Source organism: Neolamprologus brichardi, chromosome 5 (assembly GCF_056152115.1).
Source record: "Neolamprologus brichardi isolate AB-2024 chromosome 5, ASM5615211v1, whole genome shotgun sequence".
Taxonomy (NCBI): Eukaryota; Metazoa; Chordata; class Actinopteri; order Cichliformes; family Cichlidae; genus Neolamprologus; species Neolamprologus brichardi.
In genome coordinates this window covers 25,961,516-25,987,326 of record NC_142108.1, presented here as the reverse complement: position 1 = coordinate 25,987,326, position 25,811 = coordinate 25,961,516, and the positions used below count along the sequence as shown (strand labels likewise).

The 25,811-nt window shown below is 37.3% G+C and overlaps 1 protein-coding gene across 1 annotated transcript; it reads right to left on the bottom strand.

The window, feature by feature from the left end:
- Nucleotides 1–351: 351 nt before the first annotated feature.
- lactbl1b (lactamase, beta-like 1b) lies at nt 352–25,811 on the bottom strand. Its single transcript, XM_006782908.3, has 9 exons — nt 25,704–25,811; nt 21,610–21,688; nt 19,702–19,777; nt 16,394–16,574; nt 15,188–15,294; nt 12,721–12,878; nt 5,179–5,426; nt 2,297–2,402; nt 352–1,572 (listed from the first exon to the last, which is right to left on the bottom strand). The coding sequence occupies exons 3-9, from the start codon at nt 19,759–19,761 to the stop codon at nt 594–596; spliced, it is 1,839 nt and encodes a 612-aa protein (XP_006782971.2). The 5' UTR covers nt 19,762–19,777; nt 21,610–21,688; nt 25,704–25,811; the 3' UTR covers nt 352–593.

Sequence of the window (25,811 nt, the reverse complement as noted above, 5' to 3'; positions counted from 1 at the left end):
CTGTGGCAATATACCTATTTAATAGGTGACATTCCAGTTTGCCATTTAAATGTTCTACTTCTACTTGCCATGAGTAAAGTAACACAAACACTCTGTTTTCCAGAGAAAGATGAATATGTATGAGTGACATATTTCTTAAAATCACAGTTTAAGAGTTGAATATAGAATGAATGTAACTATTCATGTAAATGGCCACAATAAGAGCTGTTCTCCAGTTCTGTCTAATGAAAACTCAAGAAAAGAAAGAAAAAAAATTCAAATGAAGCACAGGAAAAAAAAACACAAGCACTCTCACCACAGTGTGAATTGTTTAGTTCTCAAGTGTAATGAAGGGCCAGCGTGAGAAGGATATTCATATGCATCGTTCAGAAGTGAATTTAATACATTTTCTCTGAAGGACATTATACAGCTGGATGAACATGATGCCATGCTTATCTGTGCTCTCTGTACATCAAAAGCAATATCATGTCTTTGACCTCTAGAATAATCGCAACATCTCACTTCAGTCTTTTGATATTTTATAATGTCTATTTAATCCCCTTACACATCCCAAGGACACAACGTTTGTCTTTAGGCCACAACACGGTTGCAATTCAGCTGGAGAAGGTTGGCCTACGGGGTATTCTGACCACGTTATATGTGTTCAGCCCTGGTGCATCAAAACCTGGAGATAAACCCTGCTTATTAAACACGTAGAAGTTAAATAATTGGCCATCTTGGGCTTCCAGGGACACTGAAGCGGTGCCGACTCGCAAAACACAAGGGTACTCTTTTTCAAACACCACTTTAAACACACGATCAACCAGGTAGTTAAGTTTTATTGTCCTGTACTTCTCTGGTATGAGCTCTTCAATCTGAGGACCAAACTGCTGCATGATAAGGACTCCGTCTGGCCCTACTTTGATCTCATAGAAAGTGATGTTGCTGTAAGTGAAAAATCCAATGTAATGATCAGGGTTTGGAGGAGCAACAAGGACCTTTTTGGCCTCCCTGAAGGCTCTCTCTATGGCTGGGACAATGTGGTTGTAGGCCTTTGTGACCACATCCTGTTTCTGAGATCGGCTGCCTGCCATTAGCACCACTAGGCCAAGCTTCAGTCTGGGAACCAGGGAAAAAGTGGCAGAGTAGCCATCCAAATCCCCATCTTTACGCAACAATTCATAGCCCATCAGTTCATTCACCTCCCATGGCGTTCCAGTACGGTTAGCAAAATAATCCTTATCGCACCTAAAGAGTGGGGTCAGCATAATCTTCAAAGAGTCTGGCTCCAGCAGCTTGCGATGATACGCACCCAGCAGCATCATTGCAAGCTTGGCCAAATCTGCAGCTGTTGAGAACATCTGACCAGAAGGCCGATACCAGCCGAGGTCATAGAGTGGGGCTGGTTTTCCATTTGAGTACACTCCAACAGCCAATTGGCTCTGCATCCCTGGGGTGAGGTCAAAGCTGGTGTCTTCCATCCCCAGCCGGTCCAGGATGTTCTCTGTGATCCATCGCTGGTAGTCAACTCCGGCCACTCGCTCTGCCATCACATGAGCGAGTAGTGAGAAGGCAAGGTTACTGTAGTGACATCTGCAAGAACAAATATAAAAAGCATTGGGAGAATGAAGAAGAATACATGATAATTCACGTTTAAATATCACCATACTTGAAATATTCCATGTAATTTAAGTGAGCGAGCTCTTTGGACAGAAAATGCAGGAAGCCTAGCACATAAAAATCCCATTCACTAGCAGAGAACGCAATATAGACTGCTCCCTTGGGGGTGCAGTACAACATCACAGAGACTTTGCAATATGGAGCTAGCAGGTTAAAGACCGATTCACTCAAATATTAATTCTTGTTTGTTTCATCGGGACGAATATTAAAGAATAAAAATGACACGTTGTTTCCAAATCATATTTGATGGACTATTTCTTAGTTGAGCTCAGGTCCCTGCAGGTTTAATACAAACACAATGTGGTGCTGGAGATATTAAAATATCACTTGAAAACACTCGCTTACTCAAAGGTCAAATATTTTACTAATCAGTGTAATATGTAGAGACAGGGACAGTATGTGGAAAGACCTGAGCCAATTAAACTTGACATATAATCATACATCCTCCCCAGGTAAAATCTAAGTAGCATCAAGAGGGATTATTGTAATTACAGTTTTTGTCATTACGAAGCAGAATGTAGTTCTAATGTAAGAAATAAGTAACAGAATAATATTTGTACACTGCAGGAACACTTATTTGCTTGGTCAGAATTTCCCCATGAAAACACTGATGTCACCGCAATGAAAGAAATCATACTTGGTGCCTGGATCCGCGACGAGGACATCATCTTGTAGAAGATTGATTGCAGATTGAGTTTTTCCTTTCCAAAGCAAATTTGTAGCTCGGAGCCTTCTGGGCAGGCCTGGATTAAACAACAGCAAAACAGTGTTAAATTTAAAAAAATAAATAAAATGAAAAGTAAAATTAGTAAATAAAAAAAACCAAAAAACAAAGGGTGAATTGCATTGGTATACTTTAGCCTTCTCAAACACGTATCTTCACTTTATATTTCACTCTAATATGATTTCATTTACCTTATAACAGCACTTTCTTTGTACATGACATATTTGACCAGTTTTCTATAAAGGTTTATGATGTTCCGCCACTCTGGCTTGTTGACAAATTGTGAGACATGGTTGGATATTTAAAGACCTATTATCCATCCTTGCAATAGATGTGCGTCTCATATTTAAATTCTTTACACAGACAGAAGTGTTACTTATTGAAAAATTCTTCAGATAAACCGTTTCCTGCTTAGGCATGTTCATCGCAACTCTTATCTGAAGTCTTATCTGAATAGATGTTACAAGTCTAAACAGCACCTGAGGGTTGGATATTTTTTACTGCAAGTAGTGCAAGCGCCTTTAAATGTCTGCTTTACTTATGCATATCAATGAAAGTGAAAAGATCATAGATGTTTAAGATTAAATTAGAACAGTAGGAAGCGATTTTAAATGGCTTTAAATGACAAAATGGTAAATGGCCTGTATTTGTATAGCGCTTTACTAGTCCCTAAGGACCCTAAAGCGCTTTACACATTCAGTCATCCACCCATTCACACACACATTCACACATGGGTGATAGCAAGCTACTTTGTAGCCACAGCCACCCTGGGGCGCACTGACAGAGGCGAGGCTGCCGGACACTGGCGCCACCGGGCCCTCTGACCACCACCAGTAGGCAACGGGTGAAGTGTCTTGCCCAAGGACACAACGATCAAGACTGTCGGAGCTGGGGCTCAAACCGGCAACCTCCCAATTACAAGGCGAACTCCCAACTCTTGAGCCACGATCGCCAGCTACATTGTTTTTGTCCTTCATTCATTAATTGTTTGTCAGAATATGTCAGAAAATTGGCAACTTTCTATAAAAAAAAAATGGCAACTTTCTAAAGACACCTTCATATTACTGAGGGGTCTGAACCACTCTTCAAAATCCAGACGGACTGAATTTATTGTGCTGTGGAAAAGCACCAAATTCTTCATCGTGACACAGTAATAGTAGCTTTACTGCCACTTGGCTCATCAGTTCATGAATCATTTGCTTCCGCTCAAAATCGATCCATAAAGCATCATTAGTCTCCAGAAATATTGTTGCTAAATAAATAAATAAATATTGTTGCAGGAATCAAGCATGTAGCAAGAGCTTTCCTAGAAACCTCTTCCGTCCCTTTGTTCCCTTCTATTGTTCCAGCTTGATTATAAATTCAACCTTGAAGTGGCAACAGTTAATTTTCTTTGCTTTAGCTTTTGATGTTAAGTGCAACCTAATGGCTCTTGGGATTCTTTCTTCCTCTGAAAGGAAATAATCTCAAGAGGTTTTTAATCAAAAATTTGTTTCTTGAGGCACATACTCTCAAAGTTGGTCTCATTTTGTTTTTCTGACATTTTTGATAGACTGTTGAATGGTTCCCGAGAAGCTTCACTTTCACTGTGCAATTTTGTCTGCCACCAAATCTCCTGGGATAATAAAAGGTCAACTGCACGAACAACACTGGAAGAGTGTTTGTAGCTATTAGTAGCTTGAGTGATATTGGAACAATAACTGGAAACTGGAAGAGGCGGAAGAGAGATAGAAAAAGAATAGCAGACCTTTGATAAACATTCTCTCAAAGGAGAGGGTGAGACAATATTTCTGCAAGTTGGACCACTGGCAAAATCAGTCTCCTTATTAGGCCGGTACAAATTGGTGTTTTAAAATGGAAAACCATACAGTCATGTATATGCTAATCAGGCATAACATTATGACCACAGACAGGCGAAGTGAATAACACTAATTATATCTTCATCACCTGTTAGTGGGTGGAAGATATTAGGGAGTATGTAACTGAAAGGATAGCGAGTGAAATTGTGATGGCTGGTTCAGAGCATCTATAAAACGGCCCCTCCTGTGGGTGTTCCCAGTTTGCAGTGGTCAGCATCTATCAAAATTGATCCAAGGAAGGAACAGTGGTGAACCAGCGACAGGTTCATGAGGGGCCAAGGTCCATTAACACACATCGGGAACAAAAGCTGCCACCTGTTGCCTGATCCAACAGACGAGCTACTTTAGCTTAAATTGCTGAAAAGTTCATGCTAGTTCTAATAGAAAGGTGTGGTATCTAGCTGTGGCTGCTTTGACTAGGATAATGTGCCCCTGCCATGAAGCAAAAATGGTTTAGGAAAGGTTTGAGAAGCACAACAATGAGTTTGAGGTGTTGACTTGGTCTCCAAATTCCCCAGGTGTCAGTCCAATGGAGCATCTGTACGATGTGCTGGACAAACAAGTCCAGCCCACAGAGGCCCCACTCAGAGCTTGCAGCACCTTCAATGATCTGTTGCTAACATTTTGGTGCCAAATACCACATCACATTTTCAGGGGTCTAGAAGAGTCCATGCCGTGACAGGTCAGGGCTGTTTTGGTGTCACAATAGTAGCTGGTTGAAATTATTTAAAGTTCAATCAGATATTTAACACATGAATTATGCATAAAGATAAATTTGTGATTTATAAATTTCTGTTTATTGGCTGACAAAAAGCTGTTTCATGCAAACCCAAAAGTCAACTGCCGCTTTGCTGAAGCATTTTGTTTTCTTTTAACAAGAAAAGGCTAAAATTCAGTGTTATTTTAAGGTCATAGGGATATAGTATAAATATGTACCCGAGAGCTGGCTAGCCATCCTCCGCAGAGTGACTGAAGATGAGCGGATCTGAACTTCTCCACTGTCGAGAAATATCAGGCCATCTGTCACATATTTCAACTCGGAGTCTCGCATCTTCCCCAAAGGGTTTTTGATGGTGAAGTTCTCCACATATTTCTCCAGAGGGTCATCAAGGGAGCCAATCTTCCCGTCCTCCCACAGCTTGTACAGCATCAGCGTTGGAAAAAGTTTTGATAAACTTGCAATTCTAAAAGAGAGATAACAAAGCAATATGATATGATTTTGTTGTAGCAAAAGATAGCTAAGGTTGAAAAGGTTTTTTAAATCACACACTGAGGCATATATTTTGTCTTCCCCTTGGTTTCCTTTTCCCTTTCACCACATAAAAATGTGCTTTACCCTCTGTCATATATAAAAAAACTATGGCTTACATTGGCTTATATTCATTATATTCATTTTTTTTAAGATAGCGACACTAAACATTCCCCCAGGATGAACATGCAATAACTGCTATATTCTGCATTTGCTGCAGTATCATCCATCCATCCATTTTCTTCTGCTTATCCAATTCAGGGCTGTGGAGGAGCTGGTGCCAATCCCAGTTATCAAATTCAGTTTATTACTGAGTGAAATTTATATGGATTGTTACTGTTAAAGCAGCTATTCAGGTGAGGATTTAGCTTATTATTCTTTGTTCTTTTTTGCTGAAATTGCCTGTGTAGAAGGCTTTTCTAAGCTTTGAGGCGAATAACTAAAGCAAATACTAACGAGAGTGCAGGATGTACTTTATTGACAGGGTAGGGTAAACAGGGTAACGTAGAGGGTTATCTAGGCAATCGGAGACTGGAATTTCTGCAAGCAACCAACCATCAACCACAAAGTGATGTGCCATGAGCAAATCACTCCTTGTGTGGATAAGGAGTGACTAAACATATTTTTCCAAAATGTTGAGCTATCCTTTCAAAAACCGACTGATCAGTCCAAGCTGTGTGCACAGAAGTTTGAATTTTGAATTCATTTACACTCATATGTGGGTTTGGGATTTTATTTAAGAAATTCCTGAAATGAATTTGCAATTTAAAGTATATTCTGACTGAGATGTTTTAATGACTTTGGTCATACTGACAATAATATAATAAAATAGTTGGTTTAAATAGTTAATAGTTTAAGAAAATCTAATCGTTAATTAAACAAACTATACTTCAAAATACAAATTTCTCCAGTCAGTGAAGTGGTGTTAAAGCCAAAACAGCTTGTTGAAAATTTTTTAATTCTCCATATTTGGGGCTTATTTCCTTGAACCTCATACCTAAAAACAAAACAAACAAACAAACAAACAAAAACAAAAAAAGATAAAGTGCCAAAATACATAAAGTGCTAAACAGAATTGGAGAAAACAGGGGCTCAAAGAAAAAGGAAATCAGTCCCTTCAGGCAGATGCTGCCAAAGGTGCAAAATCTTCTTCAGCACCATGATCATAGCCAAATAATGGTGATGGACACAGTGTGCAAGAGCAGCAGAGGGAGAAAGCAAGATGACAGCGAGTTATGAAGGAGAGAAAAGTGATAAAGCACCCATTTATCTACTGGAAATCTACACTATTTATTATAGATTTTTTATTATTAATGTATAAGGAAGATTTGATGTTGTAATTGAGGTTGACCTCTTATGTAGAGTCCTTGAAACCTTTTTGAAATTCTTGGCATTCTTTTTAGTGTGAGTGAGCGAGCTCTTTGGACAGAAAATGCAGGAAGCCTAGCACATAAAAATCCCATTCACTAGCAGAGAACGCAATATAGACTGCTCCCTTGGGGGTGCAGTACAACATCACAGAGACTTTGCAATATGCAGCTAGCAGGTTAAAGACCGATTCACTCAAATATTAATTCTTGTTTGTTTCATCGGGACAAATATTAAATAAAAATGAAACGTTGTTTCCAAATCATATTTGAAATTTATATGGATTGTTACTAATAAAGCAGCTATTCAGGTGTGGATTTAGCTTATTATTCTTTGTTCTTTTTTGCTGAAATTGCCTGTGTAGAAGGCTTTTCTAAGCTTTGAGGCGAATAACTAAAGCAAATACTAACGAGAGTGCAGGATGCACTTTGACAGGGTAGGGTAAACAGGGTAACCTAGAGGGTTATCTAGGCAATCGGAGACTGGAATTTCTGCAAGAAGCCAACCATCAACCACAAAGTGATGTGCCATGAGCAAATCACTCCTTGTGTGGATAAGGAGTGACTAAACATATTTTTCCAAAATGTTGAGCTATCCTTTCAAAAACCGACTGATCAGTACAAGCTGTGTGCACAGAAGTTTGAATTCATTTACACTCATATGTGGGTTTGGGATTTTATTTAAGAAATTCCTGAAATGAATTTGCAATTTAAAGTATATTCTGACTGAGATGTTTTAATGACTTTGGTCATACTGACAATAATATAATAAAATAGTTGGTTTAAATAGTTAATAGTTTAAGAAAATCTAACTGTTAATTAAACAAACTATACTTCAAAGTACACTAATACAAATTTCTCCAGTCAGTGAAGTGGTGTTAAAGCCAAAACAGCTTGTTGAAAAAAATTTTTAATTCTCCATATTTGGGGCTTATTTCCTTGAACCTCATACCTAAAAACAAAACAAAAAAAGATAAAGTGCCAAAATACATAAAGTGCTAAACAGAATTGGAGAAAACAGGGGCTCAAAGAAAAAGGAAATCAGTCCCTTCAGGCAGATGCTGCCAAAGGTGCAAAATCTTCTTCAGCACCATGATCATAGCCAAATAATGGTGATGGACACAGTGTGCAAGAGAAGCAGAGGGAGAAAGCAAGATGACAGCGAGTTATGAAGGAGAGAAAAGTGATAAAGCACCCATTTATCTACTGGAAATCTACACTATTTATTATAGATTTTTTATTATTAATGTATAAGGAAGATTTGATGTTGTAATTGAGGTTGACCTCTTATGTAGAGTCCTTGAAACCTTTTTGAAATTCTTGGCATTCTTTTTAAGGATTCATTCAAGGAATTTGCAGCATTCTTTCAGACTTACCCTTTGTTATCTCTCTGGAGTACACGGAGGTAAGGTAATTATTTTAGGAATAGAGTATAACATTTTCTAATGCTGTATTCTGAAATTATTTACTATGTGTCCTCTGTTGTAATCTCCTTTGATTCATGAAGTAGTCCAGTAATTCCACTGGTAGTAGGATATTCAGTGCAGTATTATGTTGGTGAGACAACAACATTTTCAGTGGCATTATTTTAGTTATTTTTTCTCATATCCATCCCCAACTATCACTATTTGTTTAGACCAAACTCAAACTCCTCAAATCTGAACAACTAAAAAAAGGTCAATTTTTTTTAACCATCTTTTATTTTTCTTTCCAGTTTTTCTTTTTTCATTTTAGTTTGCCTTTGTGCTTTATCATGTATCTTTTTTTCTTGGGTTTCTTCAGTAAACCAGTGCATCTGTCATTTTGAGTTCAGTTTGTATTGTTGACTTATGTTATTGAAGATATGTTAAATTCTGGTTGTTGCTATTAGGATCTGATTTTCCTTGTATTTTGCTATTCATTGTTTATGTTAAGTTAATTTAGATATTACCTCCTAAATTGCTCAGTTTTAGTTCTTTGCTTTTTAGAGCCATTTGTGTGTTCGCCCTCTGTGGTTAGGCGTTTCTTGTTGGTTCGTGTCTTAAGCTGTCATATTTCATGTCTGTTGTCAACCATGTTTCTTGTCTGCGTCCCGTCATGTTTCCTATTTATTTTTAAAGTCTCGTTTCCATGTTCTATGTGCTTAGTTTACACTTTCCCTATGGTGTCATTATGATTTATTGTGTCAGCTGCTCATGTGTTTCCATTTCCCATGATTACCCCTTGTGTGTACTTAGTCTGTGTGTTTCCCTTCAGTCTTTGTCGGATCGTGCTATTTTCCCATGTCAAGTCATAGTTCAAAGATCATAGTTAATGTCATAGTTCACAGTCATAGTAGTCACAGTCGTCATAGCTTCCTAGTTAGTTCATAGTCGTCTTAGTACCATAGTTGATTCATAGTTTTCGTTGTGAAGTCAGAGTTCCTCAGTCTTTTTGGGCTCTAGTTTGTTTTCACTTTCTTTTATGTTCCACGTATATCAGCCTGAAATAAAGGCTCGCCTTTTGTTGGAACTGAGTCTGTCTCCTTGCCTGCGTCTGCTCCTGGGTCCTCCTCACACACTCCGCAGCGGTGCAATCTATATACGTCTTTTCCTCAGTAACTTTTGCATTGCTCTATATGATCACACTCCTACCTCCATTCTACACTGTCCGGGCTACGCAGTCACTGAGGTAGTTCACAGTGTGAGCCCCATTTTTTCTTGGTGTCACCCATGAAAACAAAGAAACAAAAAAATAATTTTTATGTTATTAAATTAAATATGATTAACTTATCAAACTTCTTTAGAAAACGCATGAAGTTGTGTGCAAAAGACCAACCGAGATTTATTACATGCAGGTCGGAGTTACGCAACTTTCTTCACACTATCCAAGCTGTCACAGAAACTCTGATTTCCACTGGTGACTGCTGCGCCAAATCTAAAGCACTGCCTGTCGAGCTACAGATTGCACTGTCTGTGGTGTCATTTTAGGAAGACGGCGTCTTCAGCTTTGATTAGTCGCACTGTGGCTTATTTTGTACCACCTGATTACCGTTGCATCTGTGTTTTCACTAATTTCTACTTGATCAGTGATCTTTTTGTACACTCTCAACTTTAAGACATCTTGCAATTAGAGTTTTTTCACATCTTTCGGTATTTTGTTTCAATGTGGGTTAATTTTTTGAAACTGTGGATAGAAGAAGTCCATCAGCACAAAACTGAAGAGCAATTTGGCTCAGTGGAAAGCATGGGTGTACACTGATTTTAAATACATTTTTGGTAATTCATCAGAAAATAAACTGTACTTGTGTATTCGACTAGCTCTTAGTATTTTTCTAATAGAGTGATAACTCAAAATTGGGCTTTGTTATGTAAATGAAGAGAAAACTTCTTAAGTGTGAGACAATAACCTTTTATCATGTAATGATTTTTCTAGCACTGGGTTTGAAAAATGAATGTTTTTAAGAGAAAGACTGCTTTACAAACTTGAACACTGGCGTTTCAGATTACAGCATGTATTGGGCAAAGAGGGTCTGATGAAAGACCTTTGACATTTCTATAGTTAAAACGAAGGACGCCAGCTTAGCAACTTCAAGTCCGATTTGGAGGCTTTGATTTCAACTCATCTGTCTTTCTCAAATCCTCCAGCTTTATACCTCTTTAAAGCAATAAGTGAGGTAACATTTCTAAGATCTTTTTCATGGTTCGACTATTTCTTTTTGAGGTAAGTGTTAGAGTCTAATTTTAGACACACTGGCATTTTGGATAATGGTCAGTTACTTTAGTTTAACCTGACAAATTGTGACCACCTTTGGATGAAATCCCAAGAGGATAAATTGTGATAGCTTTGGAAGTAGATCTTCGCATCATCCTTAGCTGTTAATGCCAATTTTGAAGGTTCTCCCTTTGTGGGTTCTCTCAGGGTACTCCAGCATCATAGTCCAAAGACATGCTTATCAAATTAATTGGTTACTCTGTGTGTTAGCGCTGTGATAAACTGACAGCCTATCCAGGATTCACCCTGTGTCTCCACCTATGACAGTTGGGGATACGCCCCATCTGCCCCTCATAATCCTGAATTGCATAAGTGGTTAAGAAAATGGGTGAATGGAAGTTAGCTAATTATCTCATCTGATTAGCTGCTTTCCCACTAAGTACAGCTGAATTAAGTATTTTAGAAGTGCCCCAGTGGTGTACGCATAATAGTCAAAATGTTGAGATTAAAAGTTCAGTGTTGTAAAACTTTAACTTCGCACCCTCAGCACTGGCATAGATATTAAACAGGTCTGATGAAAAATGTTCAAGTAAAATAAATAAATAAGTACGATTAATGCCCCACAACACAAAGTAATGGTCTAGAAACAGAAATGAATGAGTCGCATGTGTATTGCATGATCCCTTGAGTATTTCACAAACTGCTTGTGTTTGCATGGATAACAAGAGGAGATGTTTCCACTGAAATAGAAAATTATTTGATTAAAAACAAAAGAAAGAAAAAAATCATGAAAATCTGATCTGCTGCATTTTTTTTTTGACTTTGAACATTGTTAGAAGTTATAAATTTTGATCTCATTTCACTTAACCTCTTGAGCTAGTGTGGACTGTCATGACACTGATACTATCCAGATGTGTGCTGGCTGAATTGTTTCGTAACATGATCTAGCCCTCCACCTGTTACCCAGGTAGCAGCAGTGGGTGCAAAGGCTTACACGATGGTTATGTGATCAAGGGTCAGCACCACAGAAGGCATCCACAACAGGTAAACTAAATCAGACATTTACAGGCAGCAGCCAGTTCCAGTAAATAGGCATGCAGCAATCAGCAACTGGAGCTAACAGGCTGCAAGAAACCAATCGAGCAAACTCCTAAAAGGGTTAACGAGCACAAAAGAACGATGTGGTTGTGTGTGTGTGTGGGGGGGGAATCTTGGAGCTACTGACAACTGGGAACTAGTGTTTTGAAGAGTGATGTAGTCAGGTTAAGAGAACAGGAGGGAAAGCCCGAGGACATCTGGCAAACACCTGCAAGGCAGGTCTGCGGAAACATGAGCAGCGGGCCTGTTGCCAGCAGAGCTGCAAACTGTGACATTAATAGTGGAAGCAGTAGCACTTAACACTTTTAATAACAAAAGATGGCCTCAGCTGTTTGGCAATAGATCAGACAGAGGTCATGCCTTCTTAATTATAAATGTGAGACTTTCACTGAGCTTGAAGGAAGTTCACATTTGAAAACACATACATTTGTTATCTCTGATTCCAAGACTCTTGGGCTCATTGTATGCAAGTATGACTAGTTTAGAGCTAAATAAACAAGCTATAATGATTTTAAATGATTTACATTATTCTTTGCAGGAGCAGATATGCAAAATCTATGAAAAATGTATTTAAAGATGCTTTCACACTTGACCTTCAGACACTTTTTGATGATTCATGTGGGAGTGGAAATACTGCTTATATATTGTGTGCAGCAGGCACATGATGCACACACTGGACTGCTATATCGGTTGCTGTATTCACACATTTGACATGGACTTTGTATAGGGGAGCTGGTTAGGGTAAAGAGTGGCTAATGCCTGATCTGACATCTCTGTCGGGTAAGTCCCAGAAAAGGTCGGGCTGCAGTGCCTGTGTGAAAACAGCTTAATTTAGTTTTGGTTTTAAGAGGATTTCTATAAAGGACCTGCTCCAGCTGCTGCTCCAAGAATATATAATTGAACAGGTAATGTACACCTCATTATCAATATGTCATTATTTTTTGTGGACCAGGGAAAACTATTCTATTCACAAGCTGTTATGAATATTTTCTTATATTTTCAATATTTTCTTCTTTAATCAAGCAGTTTAATGAAGTTTGGACTTTTATAGACAGGATCATAAGACCTATGAATGAGCTTTAAGGCACTCACCTGTAAATTGTGTACTCGTTTGTTGGTCCTGAGTGAGGGTCGCTGGCATTCCGCTTTCCAAAGTTGCCTGTCCACAAAATAGTGTCATTTAGGATTACGATGGCCGACAAGGCAGGAAGGCTGATAGGGTTGATGGTCTGCCGAAGCAAAACGTCCACCTGGGTGAGACGCAGCAAGCAGTGAGTAGTTAGTTCCAAAATATTTCCAGTTAATGAACTTCTTATTCTTTGCTTCATGTTAGAGCTTTATTTTAAAGATACAAAGGTGGCATCTATCTATCTATCAGGGGTGCAACAATACTCATATCGATATTGAACCGTTCGATACAGTGCTTTCGGTTCGGTAGGCATTTGTATCGAACAATACATTTTTCTTTTATTTTTATCTTATCAACTTTTCTTCTGAAGATGCTGTCTGTGTTGAGCGCTCAGTGGATCTGCGTTCGACTACTCCGCCTAGGCTGCACTGTCCAGTGCAGATCCACTGAGCGCAGTGCAAGCTAGCAAGACAGAAGCTAAGCTCGTTGCAACATGGCAAATTGAACCTCCCCCACCCTCATTCAGATCTGGCGTTTGGAACTATCTTGGTATCATCATCCTAGTGCAAAGACAAGTGGAAGCAGACAAAAACAACAAGCACGCATGCTACAAACTTGACCCGAGTCATTTAGACAGCTGTTAGCACATGATTCTCTTTATGGGGACCTGATATGTTTAATATGCTGCTGAGAATATAGCCCAGAAGAAGCGTATAGTATAGCTTTTATTTTGGAAAGAGCCATTTCTCTGTAATAAACTCTTTTCCAAAGATGAGTAATTTCTTGATCAGATAGATTTTTTATTATTTTGTTGTTTCAGCAACATTAACTTTAAAAACTATACTTTTGAGTTAAAATATATTTAGAATTTTAATAAATGACAAATTAAAAAGGCATGAACATTTTTTTGTATCGAAACAATATCGAACCGTGACACCAAAGTGTCGAAACTGTCACGACCGGGCGGCCAGACACAGGTAAGTGGACTCAAATGCAGACACACCACACGGAGGCTCGGAGGTATAGTGCAAACGAACAATTTATTTGGCACTCAAAAAAATGGCACACCATGAAGGAGGTAAAAGAAACAAAAATGCTATACGTGAACTAAGGGCGAGAGGGAAAACATAGACCTCTGAACATTGGCTACCTACTAACATAAAGTTTCAGATTATGGTACCAAGGATCTGTAGCTACAAACACACTGTGATTAGCAAGGGCTAACAGATAAGCTGTTACCAGGAATGCTGAGAAAGTAAACAAGTCTTGGCTAGACCATCTCCAAAATAATTGTTAAACCAATAAATAAGAATCACACTGCGTGTGCAGCAGCAAAGCCAAAAGGAAATAGTCTCTTTATCGGGCTGGGCACGTTATTTGGGATTTTTTGGAGCAGGCATACAGGGTCACAGGGTTTCTCTGAGTCATTGTCTGGGTTGACGGCGAGGCTAGGAGGGGATTAGTGGTCCGAGTGAGGCTAAACCAGTTCGTGTACACTCACTGTGAAGTGTAGGGCAGGGAGGCAGGCGAATAGCGCCGAGAATAGTAGCAGGCCAGCAACGGGGAGTTGAGTGGTTACAGGCAGCAAGATCCAATCCACTGTGAAGGTGGGTTAGTTGACGTTCCGGCGAGGAATGTTTGAGAACGCTGGTCTTAAGAGCCTCCCAGCAAATTACACACAGGTGCCACAAACGAGGGGTGTGGTGACTCTGCCCAGTGATGGATTTACTGGCACGCAGGAAAACCCAGCACTCACCCGGACCATGACATAATGGAACCGAACCGTGAATTTTGTGTATCGTTGCACCCCTACTATCTATCTATCTATCTATCTATCTATCTATCTATCTATCTATCTATCTATCTATCTATCTTCCTACATTAATTAGGAGAAATGACTGAATTTGATTACTACACTACATTAGTATGTACAGGTGAGAGGGTGGCAATGTTAGCACAAGAACATTTTCAGTGTAATCAGATCAAATGTTCACATGTCTTTTATCCATTTTCTGTTTGGCTTTGGTGGCTGCTGAGATTACAGTAAAAGAAGCTTTTCTCATATGATAGAAAATACAAACTAAAGTGTAAATGGCAATCATCTGCTCCGCCTTAGATTTACCAGACTTTATGCTCATTTCAGTTTATTTCTGTGGTTACTGCAGTTATGTGCATCCACTACATTGCATTCCCAAATTCTCTAGTGGGTGCTACAGTGCAACCTCCTGGCTACAGTAACACAACCTTTTGCTGAGACAGACTCTCAGATTTTTCATCCACTATGTCTTTAATCTCCCTCTGTCAACTGAACCGACATTTGGTGTTAAGGATTACCGGCCAGCCTGTAAATTTACTCCGACTTAAATGGACATGCTGGAAAAGCGCCTGCAGATTTAAGTCTGTGGTCTGTGCATGACAAACCCGTCTCACCTTTTCCAGTGCTTCTTTTAGACTGGGGATAGGATGCTCCAGAGGTAGAGGCTCTGGGAAACGGGGACACATCATCTCTGATTTGGCACTGCGACCCATTCCTTCATCTGGGTGGTATAGACAGTACAAGGGGAAAAGAGAAATAAAGAGCAGAGGGAGAGGGTAGACTACTGGAATCACCACTTGATACTGTCAGTCAAGGCAAGTATAATGTAGTCTAAGTGAGCTGGAGGTTCAATAATTCTCTGTTTTTTTTTAATGAACCTCACTGTTCTTATAGGATCCAATCTCACAAAATGTGCGATACATAACTCTTTCATCAAAAAGCATGTGACCGCGTCATGCATTAACGTAATATTTTAATGGATTTATTATTTCCCTTTTAATTCTAAAGAGCTGATTTCTTTCAAAAGACCTTTCCCATTAATATCCTCTTTAATCATGTAGAATCACATTACATATCTTGTGCTGGGTTTGCTTTAATGCATTAAAGTTCTTAGCTTACCTTACTTGAAGCTGCTTTCTGAGATTTTGAACTTGCAATGATGCTACAAATGCTCCCACTAAGAAAGCTACTGGTACATCTCATAATTACAAGATAAAGATCATACAATTATGAGATTGTTTCATCTCATAATTAAGAGATTTGTATATCTTGAGTGTCTCATTTTTGCATTCACATCAGATAAGAAAGAGGCATTTAGTGGATGTACATAAGGAACTGACTGTAACTGGATAGCACATTGAGGATCTGCTTGACAAATGATTAATTTGGCTGTAACCAAGTGCATATTAATCATTTGTCCAGAAAGAAAGCACAGTGAAGATAAAACAAAAAGCTTCTCCAGCTGCTTTTTAGACAGTTTTAAGGCAAACTGTCTAAGGCAAGACTTGAGTGACACAAAAGTATAATACTTTTGTGCAATTTGTTAGAGACAGTAGTAGACAGTAGAGTAGACAGTTTATTTTATTTCAAGTCTCAAGAGAGTGCCTGAAATCTCAAATAATCCACAGCTCACAGTCTGGAGGCTAATTGCAATATTTAGCCTGACCTAAATAACTATTAAAAAAAAAGCCTGTATAAAATCCCTAAATTGTGACTTTTTTTAAAATTTGCATCTGTGTTATAATTAATACAATGTTAATCAATATAAATGTGCTTTGTTTGAGGTTTTTATTCACCTGACACCAATCATGTGCTCTCACCTGGCTGGACTTTTGGCATCTGATATTGCCAGAAGAAGCATCCTGTCATCACCAGTGACAATATGAGGAAGAACACCAAACCCAGCTGGGTCCATTTCACCTTCATCCTGCTGGTTTTAGTTTGTCCTTCGAATTTAACAGCAGCAGCAGCAGCAGCAGGAGGAGCAACAGCAGGGGTTGGCTTATGCACAGACAGACAGGCACACATGAACACAGTAAGTTGGCACTGAATGTGTCAGTTTGTTATCTTACACGGTCAGATTTACACAGCTTCTCATGTTTTGGATTCTCACACATAGAGACAAGATATTCTCTTTAACAGTGACTTCAGTTGTACAACAAGTGAGAAATCCTTTGGTTAATATGTAAGTGTTTCCTGTTGCAGTTCACAGTACTCACCACCTGATGCTTCACAGGTCAGAGCAGGATTACCAGTGACACAGAAATCTTCTTAGCACACAATCAACATCCTAAACATCTACTCAGATTGATTCTGCTATGTAAGCAATCCCTACACTCCTAAGGCAGTAAATGGTGTCCAGCGGAGGTTTTCCTGAGCAGGAGAAAGGCACAGACATGGACTCCCATCTCTGACTCTGACTCACTGCGCTGTAATTCTGGGCCATCGGTGTTCCGTCCGTCACAATTCAATTTCCTCTCCTGCAGCCACAGGCTGTCGACATCATAATCCCCAGATTTACTCAACCAAAGCAGCCAGGGAAATCTTAATCCCTAATCCCAGTGAAGCAATGCACTTCAGTCTAGCTTCGTCTTGTGGAGCCCACCACTGAGTCACAAGAGCTTACAATGATGGCACCCAGTCAGCAAGAACAAGTAGAGATTGGGTGTTAGGGTATGACTTTTAGCCACAGCATAAGTTGAAAAGTACACTCACTTGGCACAGGAAATTTGGGTCAGCTAGGTTAAGGAATGAAAGAAAATTTGGGGCACTGAGGGGAAAGTACAGTAGATGACCAAGGATATTACGGACTGGAATAATAGTAATAATAATAATAATAATAATAATAATAATAATAATAATAATAATAATAATAACATTTTAAAACACACAGTTTTAAAGTGCTTCACAGTTTGGATAAAAAACAACAACAACATTACACATTAAAAAGTAGTGTACATATTTAGACATGTGAACACAGTCTTTCATGCATACACAGTCCTTTACACACATATTAGGAGAACAAAAGGCTACAACAACGGGCAGCAGCCTTTAAAACAAACCACAGATTCATTTGATCTGACAAACTGAGGACGCCTGTTTCAAAGTTTAGGTGCTAGAAATTCAAAAGCCTCTTTTAAAATATGAGCGTGAAACACTGAAGACAAGCAAAGACAAGGACACAACTGAACCACTTTAAGTGAGTCTGGAGAAAAGGAGTCTCTTTTACAATTGTTTTTTTTTTTTTTTTTGCGGCTTTTTGAGATTTAGGTATTTTTCTTTTTTACAGTATTATTTGATAGTTTATGCACTTTTTAATTAGTTGAAGATTGGAAACTTTGGGTTTTAGGGCCATTGTGTGGTCAGCTTAGACTCTTAGGCTCTTATAGTTTCAGTGATTATTGTTTTGTTAATATAAGTTTATACACTGAATCTTGAACGTGGCCTCCTCTTTATGTGGTCTTAAACAACAGCTGTCTCTAACTTCTGTATCTATTTAAAATGATGCTGAGATTTCCAAAAAATGCCACATGTCTATTTCATTCAAGATCCAGTATATTAAGGTACCCTTTAAACATGTTTTAAGCTCTATAAATAATTTAGCACTTTTATGATTATCTATCTCCGCATTTTACCTAATTAAATAATTTAAAAAGTTAATATCAAAATATTATTTGTTTCAAATGTTTTCCTACTGATTACAATGTGTCCTATTTCACTGAACTAAGCTTTCCTTCTTATTGTACTGGACCATCATTGGATGCGAACAAGTTGTAATGTCACAAACTCCTGCTGGTACATGCCCTTGTTCAGGGTGAACTTGCATTTAATATGATGGTAAAGCTGAGCTTTAAGTGAAGAAAGCACATTTCTGCGTGCAGCAGGAAAACATTAGAAACATTTTGAAATATTAATTTAATTCTGTGCATCCTGCTCCAGGAAGCGTAACACTATCCAGATCCATTAGACAGGGCATGAAAGGACCAGCAAAGAAAAAGCACAATTTACCCTAATGTGAAACTCACTGAACTCATTGAAGAAGTGTAGAAAAGGAAATGCTTTTAATTCAGATGTCTCACTTTTGAACTCTCACAAAGCACAAAGACTTCTGAGTTGGAAAAGTAACAGAGGCCTTTGATTCAAAGTAAAGTCTCTGGCAGAGTTAAAAAAGGAGCCACTGTCTGACTAGAAAACGCTTCAGCAAGGTCCAACAACAACAACAGCAGAGAGCCATTTATTCACAAAGCCATTACACAAGTGCATCTATTTTTAGTATAAATAATTAAATGAATACTAACTCTGAGGCCTCATCAAATTTAGTAAAACCTCAGTTACTTAGAATCCAGTTTGTAAATGGTCCGTTTTTCATACTAATAGTTGTTTCTAAACAGAGTAAATTATGGTGATAAGAAATTCAAGCTCTGTGAAATTAGCAGTTACTTTTTTGTTAAATTTGTTCTCTTCTTCTTTTTCATTCCATCATATCTGGCTTCACTGTTTGCATTTTTTAAAAAAAGACCTAAAGTGATGATGGTGCCAAAAGATTTTTTAAAATTTATTTATTTATGGCCGTTAATTAAAACATGTCCCATGGCATTTGGAGAGATTTGCTGTGTATAGGGAAAAGTGCAAGAAAAAGTTCTTAATTTACTTAAAAAGTTACAGTACAAAGATCACACTGGAAATTTGATCTAGCTACGTCGGTTATTGTGAGAAGTTTACATAAAGATTTAAAGGCTTTTTTTTTTGTTTTTTGAAGAGAAAATAACTGTTTTTCTATCCATCACTCAGAGCAACTCTTTAGTCCTGTTATTAATGGCTAAAATGGATTTTCCAAAGCACAGTAATGTATTTTGATGATTATAGGTATGATGGAGGGATGTGAAAAAAAATGAAGTGTGAAAGGAAGCTGTGTCTGATCTGGTTGCATAACCTGTCATAGCCAGTACAGCAGCTGGCCCATTTTACCAGGAAACACATATTTTTCTAACCACCAGAGCATTAACACTCACAGTAGGGTAATGGGTTTTTACTGAACACACAGATATTATATGTGTGTTTGCCAGTTAGATTCTGGATGTGTTTGTGTGTGAAGGTTGTGTGTTGTGTTCAAGGTGGCTGCTTTTACCTGTGCTTGAACCCCATCCACAGAGGTTTCTATGAGAACTTTACTCCCTGACTTGCCCATGGTTTTACTGCACCAGCTGTTATATAAAGAAAAATAAACAGAAAAAAATCAATTAGTACTTCTGCACAGAGCCTGCGTTCTTTGCTGTATTACTGTAAAGTGAAATATTTTTGTAGTTTTCAGTATAGATGAGGAAGGGGAAGTGACGCAACATTAAGGGTATCAATAGCCTTTGTGCTATGGATGAGCCACAGATTAAAAAAAACCAACTTCACCAATAACAGCAGTAAAATGTAAGTGTGGAGCAAAGCTTGAGTGCAAGACAGTAAATTTATTACAATAGCTCAGAGCTGGAGAAGGAAACTAAGACCTGCAACATCATGAATAAACATTTGAGAATCAGATGACTTTTTGCTGCAAAAGCTCAAAAAGCCGATGAATTTACCAATGAACAAAGCATCAGTCAAAGGGAACACAAATTTACGAAATAGACAAGAGTCAAAAAAGGAAGTGTTAATCACTGATGACCTGGATTGACCTACTTTGTTCCAAGTGTTACTTGAAAAGTGTTATATCCATGATATATATATATATATAGTGTATATCTCACAAATGTCAACACTAAAAGGTGAGGTAATCTGTCATCACAGAGAGGGGTGAAACAAGATCAGACTCTCATTGAATGAAGTCATATATTGCACCTGGTTGTGCTATCTATAAAATAAAGTGACTTGAGAGCGGTCCTGTAATAACCTGTCCAGAGTGTGTCTGGTTTAAGAGAACTGGGATTGGCTGGATTCAGAATTGAGACAGAAGTTTAAAGTCTACTTGTTTCTACTTGTCAGCCACAATAACCATGTGCTGTGTTTGCTGTTATGAGAAAAAATAACAGGCAAACTCCAAGTTCTGACATCAGTAAGACATAAGGTTACAAGGATTGAGACCCTAGGATTGAGGAGCGTGTGTCTATAATAACACTGACTGAATGCACACTTACCAATACAATCCAGCCCAATTTGTGAATTTATTCCATCAAAATATTGAATTTAAATGTTGCTTATATTTTTCCCCAGACAATGTCGATAGCTACTTGGTTTAAGAAAACAGCAGCAAAAGGTGCAGCTTTGAATCCACCTTTGATAGTACAAATCGCTGCTGGCTTACAAGTAAAGGTAAATGTCAGTGTAGGGTACTGCATTCAATCGAATCATGGAGTAAAGTTCAAACTGCTCTTCCCCACTCTCAAGTGGGGAGCATGTTATCTAAAGGTTCAGTGTATGTTGCTGCTGAGAGAAAGGAGAGAGGCTGATTACTCTGAAGTGCTTTGAGTAACTTACCACTTCCAATTTCAGTAAGCGTATACTATGTCTTTATTGTAAGGGCCTATATATATATATATATATATATATATATATATATATATATATATATATATATATATATATATATATATATATATATATATGTATATATATATATATGTATATATATGTATATGTATATATATGTATATGTATATATATATATATATATATATGTGTGTATATATATATATATATATATATGTGTGTATATATATATATATATATATATGTGTATATATATATATATATATATATATGTGTATATATATATATATATATATATATATATATGTGTATATATATATATATATATGTATATATATATATGTGTATATATATATATATATATATATATATATATATGTGTGTATATATATATGTGTATATATATATATGTATATATATATATATATATATATATATATATATATATATATCAAATACTACAAGGAGCATGTTTTATAGAATCAATATTTCATGTTTTGTAGAGTTTGGCCCCAAAAATGACCATATTAAAATATTCATTTATGATTGATGTGCTTACTGGAGATTCCTGTGTTTTTCTTTATGTTATACGCTTGCCATTCGACTAAATGTCTTCAGGTCAGTCAAGGATTTTCTGCCTTTGTTCAAAAACAAGAAGAAGAAACAAAAAAGAAAAAAAGCACATCAGTACCAGAAAACACAAGAGCTGATCATAACAAGGCAGGATATACAATAACATTGTTGTTTCTTGTTGAGCCCTGAGTTTAGTGCTAAAATAAAATTCAAACATCTGCTGATTAATAAACTAGGGTGACACGTGAGGGGGAGGACTTCTGCATCTCAGTCATCAACTTGGATTACTGAATATTTATTGCATGGATGTTGTTTTCTGGCAAAAATGATTTACTGATATTGAATGTGACTGCAAGGTCACTCGGTCAGTCTAGAGAATTACACTGGATTATGCATGTTTACCTTTAATCCTGTTGCAAAGAAGCACACAAAAAAAGATTGTAAGTAAAGTAAAGTTTATTTATTAAGCGCTTTTCATAGACAGGTAGTCACAAAGCGCTGCACACAGAGAATAAAATAAACAGTACGATAAATAGCAAAATGCACAATATACACAATATAGAGTTTAAATGTAAATTAAAAATATAAGAATGTAAAAAGCATTAGTAGTTTGCCCTTCGTCTGTTGGTCTCCAAACCAAATAAGTAATAAAACTAAATCAGATATTCAGTGCAGGGCTAAAACATGACCTGGCAGTTGGGTACTTACTCGGTGTACCAGGGGTAATAAGCTGAAATTACTCACTGCTTACAGAGCAGCTATATGTGTTGGTGAGGCTGCATCGTTTCAGCAGTGTCATTAGTCTGATATCAGAATTGATGGTTCGGTTGTTAAAAAAAAAAAAATGCTTCTCCTGATGCAATAAAAAAAAAAAAATAGAGACATAGCTTGTTTCAGAATTGCAAAGCTGTTTCGAAGTGCTGCTGTGCCTTGGTAATGCTAACATGCCAATATGGTATATATTTACATAGTCTGTACCATTACCATTGCTGTGTATGGACTGTCATCTTCTCCACAATGACTTTGTAAGGTTTGCTACATGGACTTATCAGGAAATAAAGACAGACAGGTGCTGATGAATTACAGACACTGCTTTAATGTAATATAATTATTGCAACATAATTACTGTATGTGTAGTTATCTCTGCACATACAGAGATAACTGCATGGACACTGCAGCAGTGCTATTTATGAATACGCTATGATAATGTGATATAATTCACATATTGCTGCACTGAAAAAAAACAATAACTGGATTTGGAAAATTTCAATTTTCTCTAATCCACATAGGGCCGAAAGTATACATACAAGGTCAAAAGCATATATTACCTCCCGCTTGTATTTGGTTAAATGTCTCTTAGCAAGTCGCACCTTGGCCAGGTGCTTTTGGTTGCCATTAACAAGCTTCTGGCATAATTCTGACTGGATATTTCATCAGTCTTCTTTGCAGTGGAATTCATTTAAATTACTCATTGCACAAAGTGATTAGATAATGAAGAAGGAAGACTACCTCCAAATTCTTCAACTTCACCTCAGCTCAATAACTAGACAGTTGAAACCTGGACAGTCTACATTTAATTAAACATATCTAAGACAAAAAGTGTGATGTACAGTTTCTGAAAATACTCTAGAGGTCACATTCATGCTAATATGGTAGAACATATATAATCGTAAAAGTTTCTTTACTTAAAAGTTTCTGTGTGCTGCACCAGAAACCCCCTTGTGATTGCTTTAGCAGATTACAGTTACCTGTAGTTGGAATGGGAGACATTGACTAGTCTTTAAATATAGTATTTCTTCACTATGTTATGAAAAGTGTTGGTCAAGTTACTTGAAAATAGCAATTAGTTACTACTTACTGATTACCTCTCATAGAAATTAATCCTGTTACTTTATTGATTACTTAGTTTCAAAAGTAATTAATTACTATTACTTAGTTACTTAGGTAAGATTCTATTTTTTCTGCATAGTCTATCATATAAATGTGAATCAAATTAAAAAGTCTATTTTTAAAACTTGTTTTATTAGCTTTAAACTTTTAACTTTATGCACATTGCATCAAGCAAACAAAATCACGCTGTAGTAATGCAGTAACGCAGCGTGCTTACGAGAAAGTAACAGTAATCTAATTACTTTTTTGCAATGTTAATCCTTTACTCAATACTTGAAAAACTAATCGGATTACTGTAACACAGTGGTTCCCAAATTTTTTTTGCTAGACCCCCCTTTGTTTTACAAGAAAAAGGGAAGATACGCTTCACCATATTTTCTAGTCTTTGGCTTGGAAGGAAGTTGGTTTGGAAACATATTTGGCAATGTTTCATCTCATGCTTTGCGTTTGTGTGTCAAAAACCTGTCCACTATGCTAGCAATGTCCAAGCATTCTTTTTTTTATTTTTTCTTTTGGGCGGGCCCCACACTTTGGGAACCTCTGCTGTAACACGTTACTTTTAACATATTACTGCCCATCTCTGTTTATAAATGTTATGAAACCTTTATCGTTTTGGGCTCTTTTGGGGTGTTTTTTGGACAAATGTTGCTGAGGATAGATAATTCATTTGCTGCAGACCCAATTTACCCATGATAACAAAAAGTAGCTTTAGGTGAGGTAAAGTCATGAGAACATACTATCGTATGTAATCTGACATTTTTTATTCATTAATTTATCTTCAAATATGACTGGCCCACCAAGAGTGTGACCTTAAAAAATAATTAGCCTATCGCTTATGTGTCGCTGAATGTGGTATTTTACAAGTAATTAATACAGTTATTCCCTTATTTAATGGAACCTTTTGCCAGCAATGTCTCAATGATTAATACATCATATTGATTTTTCTAGGACACATTGCATCTTGAGAATCATTTTCTTTAATGCTGTAATAATGTCATCGTTAATTGCCTCACTTACTTTGCCTTCAACATCTGTTCTGTTTTCCTTCTGTGCTGTATGCTGCTGCAATGACCCAATTTCTGTCAAGGATCATTAAAATTTCATTTCATCAGTCAATCTAAAATCGTCATGTCCATTGGCGTGCTCACATTCCCCCCCCCCCCCCCCCCCTCATTTTTATACAAGGCAACATGTCATGCTGTGAATGTGGGCTGCGTGTGCAGTTATTTTACGCTCTTTGCACGCTGCAGGCAGTGAGGGTATGATCCTGAATTAAAAGTGCTTTTGCAAAGTATAAAAGAAAATTCAAATGTCAAATAACAGAACTTGACCACATTTTCAGATAATTTGAATATCGAATGCAGAGGTTTATTAAACTTTATAAAGTTAAGAGTGCCTTCTACATTACACTGACACTGCAGCACTTCACATACAATAAACCACTTCTGAACACTTCAAACTATCTGCATTTAAGTGTGCAGTTGCAAATTTCAGATGATATATGCATTTATTATCTTCAGCTAATTGTAAAAGATGATAGCATGAATGTCATATTGAAATCAAATGCATCCATGATGGGAGCAAAACAACGCTTGAGTCAACTTATAAAGTATAGCCTTCAAGCCAAGTTGACTAATTAAAACACAACCCCATATAGCCTCTTTTCATTAAAAAAACAAAACAAATCAGAATACAATTTTACATTATCTTTGAAACAGTTAGCACTGGTTCACCTACTGAGTAATGCAGTGATAATAACAGTAACATTTCTATCCAGTCTATTAAATAAACTATTAATTCAGTGTTATTTTAACTACACACACACACACACACACACACACACACACACACACACACACACACACACACACATATATACATATATACTGTCTTTGAACTTCTAACCAGGCAAAATAGGTTTCTAAATGTCTCCACCTTGTCCAGTATACTTGTAACTGCATTGTCATACCTGCTTTTATCAGTATATGTATTAAATGCAGTTGTATTTACTGTCGCCTGAATAATATTTGTTGAAAACATAAAGAACATTTATCAATTTGAATGTATCACAAATACAAAGCATGTAGAATCCGAATTGTGGAAAACATATTACATAAGCGGTAGTGAATCAGGCACCTCTTTTTCTAGGCCATGGAACATCCTACATTGATTAATTCCTTGTGCACTTACCTCAGGTTCCAAAACTATTAACTGCCTTTCCTCTTCTTCATCAAAATGGTAAGAGAAAAAATATTCCGCTTTTGTACTGCCTGGGTTAGAGAGCTCGAAAGGGGAGCC

Coding starts and splice junctions, on each gene's coding strand:
- lactbl1b (XM_006782908.3), bottom strand. CDS start 19,761: ATGGGCAAGTCAGGGAGTAAAGTTCTCATAGAAACCTCTGTGGATGGG. Junction 2,403..5,178: donor GATGGCTAGCCAGCTCTCGG/GTACATATTTAT, acceptor TGTTTAATCCAG/GCCTGCCCAGAAGGCTCCGA. Junction 1,573..2,296: donor GTCGCGGATCCAGGCACCAA/GTATGATTTCTT, acceptor TTGTTCTTGCAG/ATGTCACTACAGTAACCTTG.